General features: G+C 24.7%; 2 protein-coding genes across 2 annotated transcripts; one reads left to right on the top strand and one right to left on the bottom strand.

Moving 5' to 3' along the window:
- Window positions 1-846: 846 nt before the first annotated feature.
- Window positions 847-5,126, bottom strand: LOC132922373 (uncharacterized). The gene has a single exon (XM_060985860.1). It carries the CDS (start codon window positions 5,117-5,119, stop codon window positions 1,586-1,588), a length of 3,534 nt encoding a protein of 1,177 aa, XP_060841843.1. The 5' UTR covers window positions 5,120-5,126; the 3' UTR covers window positions 847-1,585.
- A 2,489-nt stretch (window positions 5,127-7,615) lies between these two features.
- On the top strand, window positions 7,616-9,525 carry LOC132922376 (uncharacterized). Its single transcript, XM_060985863.1, has 4 exons — window positions 7,616-8,612; window positions 8,817-8,915; window positions 8,979-9,175; window positions 9,312-9,525. The coding sequence occupies exons 1-4, from the start codon at window positions 8,559-8,561 to the stop codon at window positions 9,454-9,456; spliced, it is 495 nt and encodes a 164-aa protein (XP_060841846.1). The 5' UTR covers window positions 7,616-8,558; the 3' UTR covers window positions 9,457-9,525.
- Window positions 9,526-13,499: the final 3,974 nt, after the last annotated feature.

Raw genomic sequence — 13,499 nt, 5'->3', positions numbered from 1 at the left:
TGGACTAAAGGACTTTGGTCTTTATTATGTGAAAAAGTACCAAAAAATATGACTATGGAAGACATGGAATCATATTATAATATTTTAAAAATAACTAAAGTCTTTTTAAAAGCAGACGGGAAACCTAAAACTTCAGGATATTTCAAATGGATGAATGTTGTAAAACCTCTTTATGAACGAATGAAAATTGAAGAAAAACAATTAAACGAGGAAATATTAAAAATTAATAACGCAAAAATTAAAACTCCAAATTCCCGATTAAATTTAAAACAATTTGATAACTTTTTATCTAGTTCAAGCGCTAAACGAAGAAACGTTATTGATGATTCAAACATAAAAAATGCTTCATTTGATTTTTCTTCTCCTACGAATAGTTCTAAAATTACAGAACCTCCAACAGGTCAGCTATTTAAATTTAGTTTATCGCCAACGACTAAGAAAGGTTCCGGTTTATATAAAGATGTAATACCTCAAACACAATTAGTGTACTATGATGATCCGAATGAATTAGTTACTAGATTAAATCTTATAACATCATCTCGAATTGCTGGTAATACTGGTGTAAATAATGAAATCATATCTATTTTAGAAGAATTACGTGAAAGGAATATAATAGTATAATGTCTACATTAGAGTGTATAGCCAATGAGCTACATCGACCTGCAAGAAAAATATTTCCTAGACGTAGTGTAATAACACGATTTAAGGATGACCTTTGGCAAGCTGATTTAATGGACATGCAATCTCATTCCAATCAAAATCTTGGTTTTAAATACATTTTAGTTGTTATAGATACATACACAAAATATGTATGGGTAGAATCATTGAAAAATAAAACAGGAAAAGAATGTACAAAAGGTATGTTTAATATATTAAAACAAGCTAATCCAAAATTATTACAAACAGATAATGGTACAGAATTTTATAACAATCAATTTCAAGATTTAATGAAAAAATATAAAATTAAACATTACAGTTCGTATAGCGTTATCAAGTGTTCAATTGGTGAACGTGTTATACGAACACTTAAAAATAATATATATAAACATTTTACTGCAACAGGTACATGGAATTGGTATAATACAATAACAAAAATTATTTATAATTATAATCATACAAAACATAGAACAATTAAGTGTACACCGTATGAAGCTCGAATGAATACAAGTAAAATTAAATCAAATGTACAAATAGATAATAAAACATTTTATAAACCAAAACTTAAAATTAATGATAAAGTGAGAATATCAAAATACAAACATATATTTAGTAAAGGATATACACCGAATTGGACAACGGAAATTTTTACAATAACAAAAGTTTTACATACAAACCCGATAACTTATCAACTAAAGGATGAATCAAATAATATAATTCTAGGAGGTTTTTATGAACAAGAAATTAAATTAACTGATTTCCCGAACACCTTTTTAATTGAACGTATTATAAAAAAAGTTAAAGATAAAATGCTTGTTAAATGGATGGGTTTCGATTCAAGTCATAATTCGTGGATATCGTCAGCAGATATTTTAAAATAAAGATTTTTTTTAATGTATGTAATTTATTTTTTTATTTATTATTATTATTATTTTTTAATTTTGTAATGTCCATACGCTAGTGTCTTAATCCCATCATTCATTATATAACGTTTATCATCGTTAGCACTTAATACAAGTTTATTCATTGTTTTAGAATGGACGATATGTTTATTCGATTGAATAAAATTCATGTTTCTACATGTTTGTTTATCATCAACATTTTTATGGTTTATATATGCATTTAATATTTCTTTATAATGTCTAAATTGCATATGTTTTTCAATTACATATTTTTTTACACCTTTAGCTTTTTTTACCTCAATGTCGTCCACAGTTCTGTAAGCGTATAATTTCGGTCTTAATGAAACAAATTCTTTTAAAATTTTTCCACCCATTTCATCTTTGAAATAACCAGGCTGATTTTTATAAATTTCACTAAAACAATAATGATCGATAGGATAATTTGATGTATCAAAAAACGGTGATAAATCATATCTTATATCATTAAAAAAATTGTGTGTTCGAATAGCATATACCATAGAATCTGTATCCGAGTATAAAGAATTTATTTTGTTACCATATTTTTTTTTCATTACATTATAATGAAAATCATACATAAATGTTTTTGAAACATCTAAAATTGCGAATCCTACATAAATTGCTTTATCAAATTTAATAGTTTCCTTATGTTGATGAATAGCCATAAGATTTTCAGAGTATATAGTTCTATCTTTAAAGTTAGTTTTCATCATTAATTTACTTGCTTTTCTAGTTGATGAAACCAACTTTAAAGAAATTCTAGCACGCACATTTTCCATACATTTACCAAAAACACTATTAATTAATAACTTCCAAAAATTTTTTTCAAAGTTGTTTTTAGCTTTTACTCTCATATTTGTACAGAGTTCAATATATGGGGCCATCCATTTACTTTGTGAAAATCGGATAGCTCGATGAATTTTTTTTAATTTAAGTCCATTAGCAATTGCTTGTTTCAAATTTTTATAGTGTATAATATAATTTTTTTTCGGTGATAACGTAGTAATTAATTTTTTAACTTTTGAATTTGGAGGACATTCGTTTAAAGGTAAAAATGGAAAATCGTTATGTTTTTTATGTAAATATTTAGGGTAATCAATATCGACTTCTAATATATAACCAACTTTTGAATCGTTTGGAATTTTTGTAACATCTATATCCAAGTCATCAACCCATTCAAAATCTTTAAAAGGTAGTTCAGTTAACATCGACTTTCCATATAAATTCACGCAATCGAGATACGTTAACCATGTAATTGGTTTATTCGGATTATAGTTCAAACCTTTAATGTTTGGTATGTTCGCTTTAGCATATCTTTTAGTTGATTGAGTTATTCCACCTCGGATCGAATTTTCGAAATACAAAAGCATGTTAAAGTCTTTTAATCTTTCTAATTTAACCTTAGTATATTTAAGCATACAATCAAAAGCAAATCCTGGAGCAGTCATATAATGAGCAGGATCTAGTTTAAGAGTAGATAAACATAAATCTCTAAAATTTTCAAATACATCCGTTAATATACTTACATCAGTTTTCAAGTAAAGGTCGCTATATTCACCCAAAGTTTTTAAATCGAATACTCTCCATATTTTTTTAGCATGAGAATAATCATCATCATTAATTTCTTCATCTTTTAAAGAGTTATAAAATACAGATTTCGGAGGCAAACGAGTTTCATTTAATTTACTCCAACTATCAATATATTCATAAGGAAAAACCCCTTTTCGTGTGACTAAATCTAATTTTTTATTAGAAAATATTTTTAGAGTTTCTCTAAACCTTGATTTATCTTCAGACAAATTTTCTGCAAGTTCGCTTAATGAGGAGGCCATAAAACGGAATGTGTCAACAAACTTTATACTAAATCTGGGAGCAATTTCTTTGCTAAAGGATATATATTTTTCTGATGAATTCGGAATAACATGGATATCATTATTATCACAACCAAGTTCTCGAATTATAAAATGACTATCGTAGGATAAGTTATGAAAAAAAATTGGAACAAATGATGGATTAGTTATTACAAAATTACATTTAAGACAAAGGCATTGTCTATATTTACCAGTAAAATGACAGTGATCTCTAACCTTTAATAAATTATTTTTTTTAAAAGATAATAAACATTTTTCACAAACCTCCGCTCTCTGAAATTGTTTTTCTTCCGTTTCAGTCAATGTAGTCATTGGTATATTAATTTCATATACATCATTTATCTTTTTTCCAATATCGATCATATTTTCCATAAACTTTTTTGCTGCATCTTTACCTCTATACATTATTATCTTTGTTGGAATTTTAAATTGATGCAATAGCTTTTCTGTTATACTGTCATAGTCAACTTTTACATAAAACGCATAACTCATAATTTCATGTAAATGAGTAATATGGGTTTTAGAAACCTTAGATTTTTTACTACTTTTATTCAACTCTATAGTCTGTTTAGGGTTTAAAATACATTCAAAGTCAGCATAAATAACAAACGGTATTCTATTGGTTTTTTTATAACTTTTAAAATATATGAATTCATCATCTTTTCCTTCTTCAAACATTATTGGTCTTCCTAATTCATTCTTATCACACATTTGCTTATGTTTAATCAATCCTTCTTCACCCCAAAGTTTACTTTTACACGGTTTATTCCCGAAAATTGTAAAACATCTCTTACAAATAATTAACTTAGAACAATTTTTAGTTTTCTGACTTCTAATAAATCTTGAGAAATCTTTAATATAACAATAATGTAATGTTTTATCGTTATTGTATAAAAATAGATCAAAATGATTTTTTCTTTCTATTTTACTTATACATAAAGGAAAAATATTACTTTTATTATTTAAACTATAAATATTAACTGAAACATTGTTTAGACGTTCAAATTTTTTTATTTGTTTTATTGGTGTCGGAAAATCAATACATTTAAAATTTAATCCACTTTTTTTTTCTAGAATATTGAAATACGTTTGGTTAAATCGTGATTTATTCGAACGTTTATCATATTTGCTAAGTATAGAATATTTAAAACAATATTCATCTTTATTTCTAACATTTATAATGGCTTTTTTTTTTTTTATAAATATAGGTAAATCAATATATGAACTTCCTTTCAAAGGGTTTACTAAATTAATTCTTAATTGTAACCCATCTATTGATACAAGTGACCAACCTGAACCTTTTGCAATAAATTCTGATTCCTCAGTTAATATTTTATTAAACATTCTGTTCAATAAAATAGTAAAATCAGATGAACTACATGCTAAAATGTTTGAAGTTTTAAAAGCCATATCCTGAATATCATGGGTTACTGGACGTTCGTAAACAGTGTCAACATGTATATTAAATTTTATCGATGTATTTAAACATGATTTTTTCAACTTAGAAATTAGCTTATCTGAAATATAACTAAAAAATGATTTATAGTCTGTATATTTCTTGCTGTTCTTGATGATGAAAGTTTTTGAACATTTTTTAAATCTCTCGATTTCAATCATTCCGGTTCCCGACGTATTCATACGCTGATATTTTGTAATTACTTTTCTTTTCATAGTAAGGCTATAATAAAAAAAACATTTTTTTTTCTCTTTAAATATATATAAATATTTTATTTTTATTAAATAAAAAAAATCATTGAGTAAAATAAATAATATCTAATGTTTCAAGTAATATAAATTTAATTAATAAAATCAATAGGTTCTGTTAGTGCTTTCATGTCGCGTAATAATACATAAAATTTATTGCATAGGTTATGAGTTGAATTATCTCTTTCAAAACTTGTATACGAATAAAGGGCATAATAATTTTTCACAAGCTGTTGTGTTTCCTTTAATTTTTTTATTCTTTCTTTTAAATTTTTTTCTTTTTCTGTGTCAAATGAGTATGTTTTTGCTAAAAATTTTTCATGTTTTAACATTTTAATGTCTCTTTTAATTAAAGTTAGCGCAGTTTTTCTTTCTCTCTGATCTAGTATTTCTTGTTTTTCGTTGTTATCCATTTCATTTTTTAGTCTTTTGATTTCGTTTTTGATATGATCAAATAATGGATGTGCATAATCCATTTCTAAATCCATTTTTTCTATAAAAAATATTTTTTTGTATTATATATTTTATCTAAAAAAATATGAAAAATTTTTTTTAAATATATTTTACCAAACCAACTATTGACTCGAATAAAACTTAGTTTTTAAAATAGTTTCATATGTTATTCCACACCGTTGTAGCCACCGAATTATCGGATTCGGGTCGGTTATAAATGTTAACGAATCGTCTAAGCGACACACAAAACGAGTGTAATGTGGAACTATAAAAGTCACTGGAGCTTTGCCATCTGTACGCTAGATTCATTGATTCATACAACCGACCACATCTACAGAAGGTCATTTTCTATGAAAATTTTACGAATATATGAACTATTTACAAAAACAATACTTGTCTTATTTCATATCAATAGTTGACGAGTTAAGATTGAAAATTAATGTTAACCAAATGTATTACATGCTATTTATTATAAATGGACAGTATTTTTTGAAAAACATAATTATAATATTTAATATTTATTTTATTGTTGATACAAATAGTACTCATTATTCTGTGATTAACTTAAATTTCCGCTTTTCAAAAAAACTTTTTATCTTCATCTTTATAATTATTTATATTAAAACAGTTTCATATCATTAGCAATGTTTATTTTCTATTTAGGTTCAGTGTATACCTAATATTCTTTATTTTTTTGTTAAAGTAAAAAAAATAATTCAGAATGTTGATATATTTATTTTTTTATTTTATAAAAATAACAATTAATAATAGTTTAATCAATAATAACATTAAAATAAAACTAAATTAAATATGGTTAATTGAATAACTAGTGATTTGAAATCGGACGATTATAATTTAATATAGAAACAAATTCGCAATTACCATTTTTTAGATCGTCTAGTTGATCATACAAATTTGATAAATTTTTGCGTATGCGTCTATCGCATTGTAAACCAATATAATTAGTATAATTGTACTCGCTTAAAAATGTTATTTTTTTCATCTCTTAAATTTATTATTTCTACTAGGTTCGGTATTTTTTTTTTTTATATGCCTGACGAATATTTTTATTTATTATTCTAATCTTTTCTTTTTTAATTTCTTCCTCTCTATTTGAAAATTCATCATTTTGCTGTCTTTGATTTAATTTTTCCTCGATTAATGTGTTGACATATTTGATTTGAGATTCCATTGTATTATTCTTTAATTTATAAGTATTTATATTATATATTTTTTTTATTGTTAAGTATAGATTAGGACTATTACTAGTAATAAAAATGGTTAAAAAAAAAATGTTTAATTTATTTCATTAATAGACAATATTTAAATAAAATAGACCGATAGAAAAAATTTTAAAAAAATAAAAAAAACTTGTATTAGATCATTTTTAATATTCTTTTAATGGTTATAATATTATCGATATTTCTTTTATCCTTAAGAACGAAAATATTGAATTTTATCATATTATTATCGTTTATTTTGTTTTAAATAAAATGTTACCTGACGTATAATATAGGCTACATTACTGTAGCGTTATTATGATAAAAGTTGGTATTATATTCAACTATTTATTTATTTTTTAAAAAAAAAATTTTAGATTCATTATAAATAATTTTATATAATACAATAAAAACTGAAATAATAACAATAAGTACTTACATTTAAATTTCTGTAGATGTTTGAAAAAAAAATGTTGGTGTTCTGCGTATACTTGTGTTCACAATAAAACTGAATGTTTTTAAAAAAATGTTTCCTTATTATATAGTACTCAATTTTCCATCTCTTTAAAAATCTTATAATCAATTGTGTTAATAGAAAGTATACTATTTTTTTTATGATATTCATATTATGTTTACAGAGTCGGAGGTTATATTTTAATACGATATCCGCATTTCTGTAATTAAGAACCTGTTATTATTGCTAAATGCTAAAATATATTAAATAGGTAAAAAAAAACTCTGGGTTTAAAGATTATATCATATAACGATAGTGACGAGGTCGTAGTCGTATAATGAACTTTAAATAAAAACATTAACGAACACGTTTCGAAAAATACTGTCAATTCTCAGAACTATGATTAATTTGAGATATTTGCACATTATATACTAAAAAATATGAAATCTGTATATCTGTAAATAAGAATAGTTATTATTGCTAAATGCCAAAATATATTAAATAGATAAAAACATCCTGGGTTTGAAGATTATAGTAATGATGTCGTGGTCGTGTAATGAACTTTATAAAAAAACCGGTTATTATTGTTAAATATATTAAATAGGTAAAAAACTCTAGGTTTAAAGATTATATAGTGACGAGGTCGTAGTCGTATAATGAACTTTAAATAAAAACATTGACCAACACGTTTCGAAAATACTGTCAATTCTCAGAACTATTATTAATTTGAAATATTTGTACATTATATACTAAAAAAAAAAAAATGAAATCTGTATATCTGCAAATAAGAACCTGTTATTATTGTTAAATGTCAAAATATAGTAAATAGGTAAAAAAACCCTGGGTTTAAAGATTATATAGTGGCGAGGTCGTAGTCGTATAATGAACTTTAAATAAAAACAGTCGAACACGTTTCGAAAATACTGGCAATTCTCAGAACTATTATTAATTTGAGTTATTTACATATTATATATTAAACTATGAAATCTGCTTATCTGTAAATAAGAAAAGGTTATTATTGATTAATGTATTAAATAGGTAAAAAAAAAAAGAAATCTGGTTTTGAAGAATGTAATAACGAGGGTGAGGTCGTATAATGAACTCAGACTACTTGTGACCGGGGAGAGAACACATATATAAGGAAGCCTTTTGATATAACTTTTTCAGTCTACTTCAACGAGTCTACAGCGAGTCCATGTTTTTATACAAATAGTTTTCTATTTTTTTATTAAATTAAAATACTTTTCTAAGTACTTCTAAGTACTTCTCATTCTAAATAATGTCGGTCAATTCATTTAGGAGTGATGATGAAGAATCCTTTGCTGTAAGCGATGTAAGTATAAAAAAAAAAAAATATGTCTATATATTTATATAGATATATTATTTTATATTTAAATAGAATCAAATATTAAGCCATAGTTGGTAAAGATAAATATAACGTTACTATTACTTTTTTAAATGTTGAAATTATTAAACATTTAATTAAAACTGTGTATAAACTAAAAAACATTAACTAATCGCTTAAATATTGTTATAGGTGGATATGATAGAAGCGCAAGATAGAAAAACTGGAACAAAACCGGGTGGTCAAAAGAGGGTATGTGAGAAAAAAAATAATGGAAAAAAATCGAAAAAAGTGAGTGATTTTACATAACCCATCAGGTGAACAAAATTATAATTAAATTATTTTTTTTAAAAGAATGTTTCTTATCGAGATAAAATTGGGAAAATGATGAAAGATCACAAAATTGCACTCGAAGTCAGAAATTCAATGAGCATTCGGCAAGACGATGGGATTTTAATTGTAAAGGCACCTGCTGACGAAAAATCGACTGACTATTGGACGTTGTCGCATTATAAAACAAAAAACATTGAGCATGTTGATTCTAAGGACAGGTGATATATAATATTATTTTACTATCGCGCTTCGAATATAACTAAATAACTATAGTATACATTAATACTATAGTTATTTATTTTTAAAGTAAGATATTATTATAAAAAATAATTTTTGTATGAATATTTTTTATAGATGGAAACATGCTGAGTGTTCGATGAAACTTTCAATAACCGATCAGGCAAAGGACCAAGCCATATCGAGTGAACTAAATGAATTGGTTCAAACACTTTTCGACCGATTTATGAAGGATTCAAAGAAAAAAATTACACGTATTTGATATGTAATAAACTATGTTTATAATAGTGGTGGAAATCATTTAATAAATAATAAAACTTTAATTACAATATATTATGTCTATTTTATTTAAATAAAAAAAAAAATAATACATTCATAGGTTAAAATAAAAAAAAAAAAATAATATAAAAATTATTATTAATAGTTAATATATAACTATATAAGCAGTATTAATAAATAATGATATATTTTTTTCGATAGCGAAATATTTTGAAAAAGTCATAATTCATAAATATATATATATTTTTTTTATTACAATATTATTAAATCCTGCAAAATCATGTTTGATAAAGAATTAAAATGAAATTGTAATAGCTCGTACATGAATGAAATATCATCACTTTGTATATTGCTATAGCTGAAATCATAATTTTGAATATATTGGTTTGTAAACTCGTTTCGTTGACAAGACAATGGTAACCCGTTTACGTCAGCCTTGATTAACGCGTAAGCTGTATCGAATGTTTTTTGGTATGATTCCAACTTTTTCTGTTTTTCAACTATATACAAGTCTATACAATGTTGTAATTGTTTTAAACGATGAAGATCAACATGAGATAATGTTATGTAATTATCATTAGAATATAAAACAATAGTTGATTGGTTTACGTTAACAGAGTAGAAAAAGTTGTCTGAAATTCTAACACGTTTACATCGAGTATGTAAATTATTAATAATTGTATTAAAATTGTTTTCACACATTAATGTGCACCACTGTTCTAGATCAAGCGTTACAACTTTTTTAGTTAATTTACATTCTAATAATATAATAATTGAAATCTGTTTATTAACTAGAAGTCCAACCGTCACACTTTTCTTGCTAAAAGGACGGATATCGAACACTGATTTTGATACAACGAGTGATGGATTCATATTATATGTTGATGAGTTCTACCAATGGTGAACACTTTTTGAACAACAATAATTTTCTAAAATATTAAAAAAAAAAAATGTAGTAAAGAGCTATTGTTTTTAAGTATGAATATGATCAGTAGGAAGCTTAGCTTAAACTAGTAATTTTTATTTACTTCTACATATTATATACTAAACCTATGGGGGGGGGGGGTCTAGACATTTAAAAAAAAAAAAAAAATGTGAACATGTGGCCAAGTCAGATAACGAGTAAAGGGCTATTATACTTACCTACTTACCTAACCATAGAACCTGAAATTTTATAAACATTAACATATTTAATTTAAACTAGACGCGTTATCCCACTAGGCCACATGTTCACGAGGTATTATATCATGTATTAACACAATTAAATTATTTATTATAATAATAAATATTTATTTACCATAGCATAAAAAAGTTAGAAGTTAGAATCATACAATTTGTCAGAAAACAGTATCATATGACCTAGATTCACAATTACATTCACAAATGTTGTTAATATTACCGTATTTTTTTATCACATTTTCAATAAACTGATTTCCTTTTGATAATAGAACATATATACATTTCGGATTCCATCTTGAGTGTTCGATCCATGGATTATCATCTTTTTCCCAATTATGTAAGATAAGTCCACAGCAAAAACATTCAACGATATCTTTTTTTCCTGAATATATAAAACCGCATTCAGCTAATGAGTATTTATCTTGAGATGAAGTTAGTGGAAATAAATTGAATGTTTTCAATCTTGATGAAAATGTAGTATATTGTGGATGTGCAGGATATACATTGTTTCGTACTAAAGTAACAAGTGAGCAAAAATTGTTGCTAAATTTTCGAAAATTCATTTTTTAAAACTGAAAATATTCACTTACAAAAAAAATGTTTTAACAGAAAATAACAGAACTTGATCAAACGAAGGTTTATTACTAACTGAACTAAAGTGGATTAAATAAACAATTTATAACATTTTTTTAAAAGATACAGTGTAACCAATATGTATGATATACAGGGAAAAAAAAATGGCTTGAGGCGGATAGTCCCGCTTGATTTTTTAAAATCTCCCTGCCTAAAAGTGCTCAGAACATACATTATGGTTTTTGAAAAAACAGTGTTTTTTCGTGTTACAGGGAAAAAAAAAATGGCTTGAGGCGGATAGTCCCGCTTGATTTTTTAAAATCTCCCTGCCCAAAAGTGCTCAGAACATACATTATGGTTTTTGAAAAAACAGTGTTTTTCGTGTTACAGGGAAAAAAAAAATGGCTTGAGGGGGAAAGTCCCCCTTAAACTTTTAAAATCTCCCTGCCCAAAAGTGCTCAGAACATACAAATACATACTACTAGTACACGTTTGCAATTTCATAGTGCACAAAGTGTGTCGTAGTACATACAAAAAATAGACATTGATAAGTACCTAAATTGTATGTTCTTAAAAATTCAAAAAGTAACAAGTAACAATTAATTTAAAAGATATGTGTTTATAATTCTATACATTATAATAATATCTGTTAAACTATATTTTATCAAGTACATCGATAATTAGATAACTAACAAGTTAGAATTTGAATATTATTACCAAAATTATGTGAGAGGGAAATACATTAAAAATCTATTTTTAATCTCCCAAAAAAAAACTTATCTAAATTACAGTAGAAAATTTTATATTATTGTGTAATATGTATAAATGCATAATACAAGCTATTATTGTTGTATGAATTCATAATTTAATAAATTAATAACAAAAAAAAGTAACTATCGTAAAAATAAATCAGTGTTTATACAGCCTGTAGGAATAGTATAGTTACATTAAACAATTATTTTCAAGTAACATTAAGACTTAAAAAGTAAGTTAAAGTGTATAATCATCAATCAACTATGATGAACGCATAATGAAAAATCCGTAAATGGAATAGTGTAGTCAAAAGCCCAAACATGGTTTCATATTAGAAATTAGTATTGAATAAACCTTTATCATAAACAATTATTTTAAGTATCTAATTACAAAAATACAAATCTAAGTATCTAACATAAATGTATAGAACCCGTGCAACTAATTATACAGTTATAAAATATAGGTAACAATATTAAAAACTATTAGATAGATAACCTACTTTTTACTTAAAATAGGGATAATCTTAAATCTAAAAACCAATCAACACTATAATAATACTATACGAGTAATAATATAAAGTTAAATTAATTCAGAACTTTTATCTGTTAATAGCATTATATTTTTCTTTTTTTTTAAGCAACGTGATAAAAATAACACTTAGTTTAATTATTGATACATTTATTATTTTATTCCATTAACATTTTAAATCGTACTTCTCAGGAATTAGTAATGAAAATAATCAAATTAATGAACAAGTTTATTAATGTATACGTTTTAAATAACAATTTCAAAATATTTTTTAGCAACGATTATCTTAAGGTAGAGTATAATTAGAAAAAAATTAATTTAACTTAATGATTAAAAATAAAATATTATGTTAATTTACAAAACCCCATAATATTTTTCATATACAAATTTTAAGATCTGCCACTATGAAATATATGATAATGATTAAAATAATTTAGATTTAATTTAATTTTGATTATTAAATTTATTTGAAATCGTATTATACAGTTAAATAATTAATTATTAAAAAATTCAACTACAAATGTATTATTTATATACCTACAATAAATGATTAGTTAAAATACTTGATAGGTACAATATATTATTTAATTATTGTAGTATTATAATATATTACAGTTAGTACTGTATTACATGGCTTAAAGGTATATTATATTGTATATACAAGAGACGCACGAAAAAATCTATATGGAAAAAGTAGGTCATTTTAATCTGATGTTACTAATAATAATGAAATATATATAATATTATAATATGTGTACAATGTACACTGTACATATATTATCATTTTATGTAAATTAATTTTGACAAATTAGGTACATTATAATGTTATAGTTAGTTGACAATTATCTAATTAAAAAAAAAAAAGTGATTAATTTTCATGACAGTTTGGTAGAGAAACCAACACTCATTTAGAGTTTAGACCATATATTATACCCAAATGAGATAAATTTTATTGATCCGAAAATAATATTATTTATATTTTATGTATTGTGA

This window comes from Rhopalosiphum padi, chromosome 2, assembly GCF_020882245.1.
Source record: "Rhopalosiphum padi isolate XX-2018 chromosome 2, ASM2088224v1, whole genome shotgun sequence".
Taxonomy (NCBI): domain Eukaryota; kingdom Metazoa; phylum Arthropoda; class Insecta; order Hemiptera; family Aphididae; genus Rhopalosiphum; species Rhopalosiphum padi.
This window is presented reverse-complemented; position numbering and strand designations above follow the sequence as displayed.

Bases quoted from the DNA above. Each gene is read 5' to 3' on its own strand.
- LOC132922373 (XM_060985860.1), bottom strand. From the start codon at position 5,119: ATGAAAAGAAAAGTAATTACAAAATATCAGCGTATGAATACGTCGGGA.
- LOC132922376 (XM_060985863.1), top strand. From the start codon at position 8,559: ATGTCGGTCAATTCATTTAGGAGTGATGATGAAGAATCCTTTGCTGTA. The intron at 8,613-8,816 runs GTAAGTATAAAA...ATATTGTTATAG, and splicing joins AATCCTTTGCTGTAAGCGAT to GTGGATATGATAGAAGCGCA. The intron at 8,916-8,978 runs GTGAGTGATTTT...TTTTTTTAAAAG, and splicing joins ATGGAAAAAAATCGAAAAAA to AATGTTTCTTATCGAGATAA.